Raw genomic sequence first — 4136 nt, forward strand, 5'->3', positions numbered from 1 at the left:
TTTGGACAGGCTTATACTACATAAATTTGTTTAGTACAAACTGATAGTTTTATTTATCTACGTGTATAATCTATTTTCTTTTACAGAGAGTTTGGAAAGTAAAATCAAACATTACGAGAAGAAACGAAAATTTGAAGTCATACATTCCAACGTAACGGAGGTTACATAGCACATGTCTATGCTAATCACAGAACTTGTGTAATGTATTACATACTAACGGTTTCAAATACACGTATGTTTTTCTTACTGTAAATATTACATATAGCGTCTTAAATTTTCACTATATGCGAGAGGGCTGTGTTCAGCCTTATTGTTCGTCAAATTTTGATAGCGATCAGGAATTCTTCAGAAACATCAAATTTTACAGGCGCGTTGCGTGAAGTAACGTCGATAGGCCTGTAATAATACACGCGAAACGAGTAAAGCTTTTACAAAGTAATTATAATTTTCATAATCTATAAAAATCAAAATAGGTCATTAAACGCGATGGATCTTTCTGTGCACAGCTTATTAGTATTTCTGACTCATAATGTCATCTAAATCTTGGAAATCTAACAGCAGTTTATGCTAAATATTCAGGTTTTTAAAACGTTTATTTACAGAGGATGCAGCTAATGAAAAAGTGCTATATATACATAATTAAAATGCGAAATTTAATTTGGGCATTTAAATGTAATTGAGATGATATAAACACTTTCCCTGCTGCCTGACTCATTTCGGTTGCGATAGCGTCGCGACAGCGAAGTCGACATTGCCATGAAATTATATGGCCGTGATGGATGATTTAAAAAGAAAATTACTAATCGGTGTGTTTTGTTTATTTCTTTTCGGTTCTATCACAGGACGGCATGCATTTAAAACGAGTGTCAAAATTGCTTTCTTCCTCCGACGAATTTTCATTATTTTTACCCTCGCCATCTTCGTCCTCTTCTTCTAATTCATCCTGCTCTAAAAGTCGTCTCGCCATTTGTACAGCGTGCCATTCCCGGTAATGGCCCTTTCTTTTCGCCTCAAAGGCTCTTCTCCTTTCTAAATAGAATACGTCAATGATGAATATTTTTGTACGTTGCGAAGATAAGACGTCTTGTTTTACCTTTTTCTTCGGGAGTCTCTTCATCCTCCTCCTCTTCACTGGATTCCTCAAAAATTTTGGGTTTGCTACCTCCAGCTAATCTGAATTTTAACAATCGAACAAATAATATCAAATATTTTACATTTTTATTAGCACGTGATTGACACATCACATCCTACATTAATCTACTCACTTTGCTGCGAGAGCACTAGCGTCTAACTGATCAAATTCATGTTCATTTTGGAGGCCTTCGAAATTATATGGGGTTTTTGGTTCTTCGATCTTCATGTGGCCATAGTCCTTGTCGGCAGGATGAAGAGTGGCGATGATATTCATCTCGTCCCATGTTGTTTCTTTGCTCGGTCTACAGTTTGATTAATATATAAGGTAAATAAAAAATATGGGTGTTGATCGTGGAGTCTAAAAATAGAATCTGTGTCAACTGACGCTGGGTAATGTCAATCACTTTACGTCTTAAGAATATTCAAGCAGTTTTATCGCAAGTTCTTATCTTTAAGTTTATTAAGTTTTCAGAAAAGTACGGATACTTTATAATCACATCCCTATAAAAAAAGAAGTTTCTCTGGAAGATTATTTTCTAAAAAGAAAAGGTAATCTCTCGCGAAGCCGAACGAATGCGGTTCGAAGGTGATGCTGAGCGAGAAGCTGTATATCGAGCGCGTGTATCCCGAAGAGGAAAGCCAGGTAATCGTTTCTCTCTCTCTCTGGCCGAATTCGTCGAGGCGTCTGTCGTCGCGGACCGCATGAACTTGCGATTTATAAATATCGGACCGTGCGTGACACGCGGAATCACGCCTTCGATGTCGACGAGAGAGAGAGAGAGGGACGGCTACGGCGGGTTTTGCGCGCCGTCTCTATTTTTACGCGATCGTATCGAAATTCAATTGTACGGCATCTCTCACCTAGGCGCCTCCGGATTGTCAAAACTGCTGGACGTCTTGAGGATACCCTTGGAAGGCCGTTTCGACAGGTTCTCTGCCATTATAGTCGGGCGTAATCACGGCGGGTCACTCGCGACGGTGATACCGCGGCTGCATGTTTACCAATGGATCTCGTTCCGGCGGAATAACCTGCCTCACCTGCCTGTGCTCTGCGCTGGGTGTCACTTGGTGTCACTCACTCCGTCACTCGCGGCGGCACATCCTCTCTTCCTCTCTCTCTCTCTCGCGCGCGCGCGCGCGCGCCCGTCGCCCCTCGGCCACGGAACTCTCGGAAGCGATCTCCGCTCTACGGCCGTAGCACGCCGTAGTTGCGTAGCGTGGAGAATGTAGACGCGGACCGACCTGACCGACCATCTGCCGTGCCCAGCTTTAGAAAGAGACAGGTAGCTTTCACGTCTTTCACGAGATTGCCTTTTCTCTCACACGTTGCGCGTGCAAGTTAGAGAGAGACAAACCACAACCTATTGGCCGCGTTCAGCAGACACAACTGTTGAGTTCGTCTTATCAACACTCTGCGTTGATTGGTTGGTTCTAAAAGTAAGAGCCAATCACGTTCGACTGCTACTCAGCGGCTCATACGCGTCATCTGTGGTCGAGATGCTGGCGCGAATCTTGCAGCGGCAAAAAATCGTGCAAGAATTTGGCAGAAGGTCAACAGTAATAATTTACCGAAATAATTACCCCGATTAAAGGCAGAGTCTACTCTTTAAATAGATGTTGGATTGTATTGTGGATTTGTGTGATGTAATATTTCGAGTATCTTGCGGGATATCATGTCGGTTATGTAGAAAGCTTATAAACGATCGCGATAATTAAAAGATTTTTATTTATAAGACATTAGAAAAGCTTATATATTTTTCGGAAACTATTATGTAACTATTTTAGTAAATATCACTTTCGAATAAAATAAAAAATTGGATGTAACAATTATATATTTTCTTAAATATTATTTTGGAATTATTTGACTTTTATATTTGTATTTTGCTAATTGATACATCATTGTAAGATAATTACGGCTTGTTGCACGTCAGTTATTAATTATTCATGTTAATTTGAGGTAATGAGTCCGCGAATATTCCAATTACATGTAATAATATATATAAATCTGCAATGTTGCCCTTGAGAGCTTTAATGAAAATTGTGATGAAAGTTTGATGGAAAAGTCACAAAAAGAGTAATACTTTTTTAATCTGTATATTATTAAGTATGAACAAATATGAACAACACTTACAACATAACATTATTATATAGAATTACATTGTTCAAAGTTCAACTAAAGTTAAGTACTGTTGACGTTACAGGTAGGCTCCAGTCCAGCCTCTCGATCGGTTCTTTGGGTGCTGTTGCTTACTACCTTACACGATTCGGAACAAGCGTTGGGTTTAGATGGAAGAACATTTCATATTTCGGGGATATGCTCTACGATTCGGGATTATAGTAGCAGTGAGGTGACTGGTGAGTGATGCCACTTTATTAACGCATGGGGTATTTTAATTTCTTGTGGTATTCGTAACTATAAAAATCTAAAAGTATCCACGGTGACGTTCACCGAGCACTTGGAGGAAGAGGGCGAACTCCCGCATAGAGAATTACCTCTTCGAACTCTTCCCATTCAGATCTTTGAGATCCTTTGGTCGTTTTTTAAGCGGCCACTTCGCTCGTCACACACTTGTCGTACATTGCATCTAGGACTTGAATGAACTTCAAGTGACGTTCTTCCGGAGCTACGGTGGCACCGCGGCTGCCCCACAAGAACTTGATGTGAAATTCGGTGCGAAAGGCGTCCGATAGCAATTCGTCGCTCCTGCAACCTTCCAGAGCGATCTCAGCATTTCTGCGGAAAAGCGGTAGACTGTCGGCTAACTTGCGAGCCGCCTCGAGATGCGACCAGACGATCGATAGGCCGCAATCGGATGCTGAATTCTCCCATGGCGAAAGAATCGCTGCCGTTAGTCCGAAAGGTGCTACGGTGCCTATAATAAATTTCGCTGAATAAGTAAAAACAACGTAGTTTTTGAGAGAAAAAAGGAAGAGAGGATTAGCAATTAACAGTATATAAAAAAGACGCTATAACGAAGATAGATATTTGTATTTAGAATAAT

The 4136-nt window shown here is 40.6% G+C and overlaps 1 protein-coding gene across 1 annotated transcript; it reads right to left on the reverse strand.

The window, feature by feature from the left end:
- Positions 1–796: 796 nt before the first annotated feature.
- LOC112466674 (protein phosphatase inhibitor 2-like) lies at positions 797–2270 on the reverse strand. The gene is made up of 4 exons (XM_025034899.1): positions 1996–2270; positions 1266–1436; positions 1094–1173; positions 797–1029 (listed from the first exon to the last, which is right to left on the reverse strand). The coding sequence occupies exons 1-4, from the start codon at positions 2073–2075 to the stop codon at positions 818–820; spliced, it is 543 nt and encodes a 180-aa protein (XP_024890667.1). The 5' UTR covers positions 2076–2270; the 3' UTR covers positions 797–817.
- Positions 2271–4136: the final 1866 nt, after the last annotated feature.

Source organism: Temnothorax curvispinosus, unplaced genomic scaffold (genome assembly GCF_003070985.1).
Source record: "Temnothorax curvispinosus isolate PA1 unplaced genomic scaffold, ASM307098v1 QBEX01016484.1, whole genome shotgun sequence".
NCBI lineage: Eukaryota > Metazoa > Arthropoda > Insecta > Hymenoptera > Formicidae > Temnothorax > Temnothorax curvispinosus.

Excerpts from the sequence above, each read along its gene's own strand:
- LOC112466674 (XM_025034899.1), bottom strand. The coding sequence starts at position 2,075 with ATGGCAGAGAACCTGTCGAAACGGCCTTCCAAGGGTATCCTCAAGACG. Across the intron at positions 1,437-1,995 it reads GACAATCCGGAGGCGCCTAG|ACCGAGCAAAGAAACAACAT; the intron begins GTGAGAGATGCC and ends ATCAAACTGTAG. Across the intron at positions 1,030-1,093 it reads AGAGACTCCCGAAGAAAAAG|AAAGGAGAAGAGCCTTTGAG; the intron begins GTAAAACAAGAC and ends TATTCTATTTAG.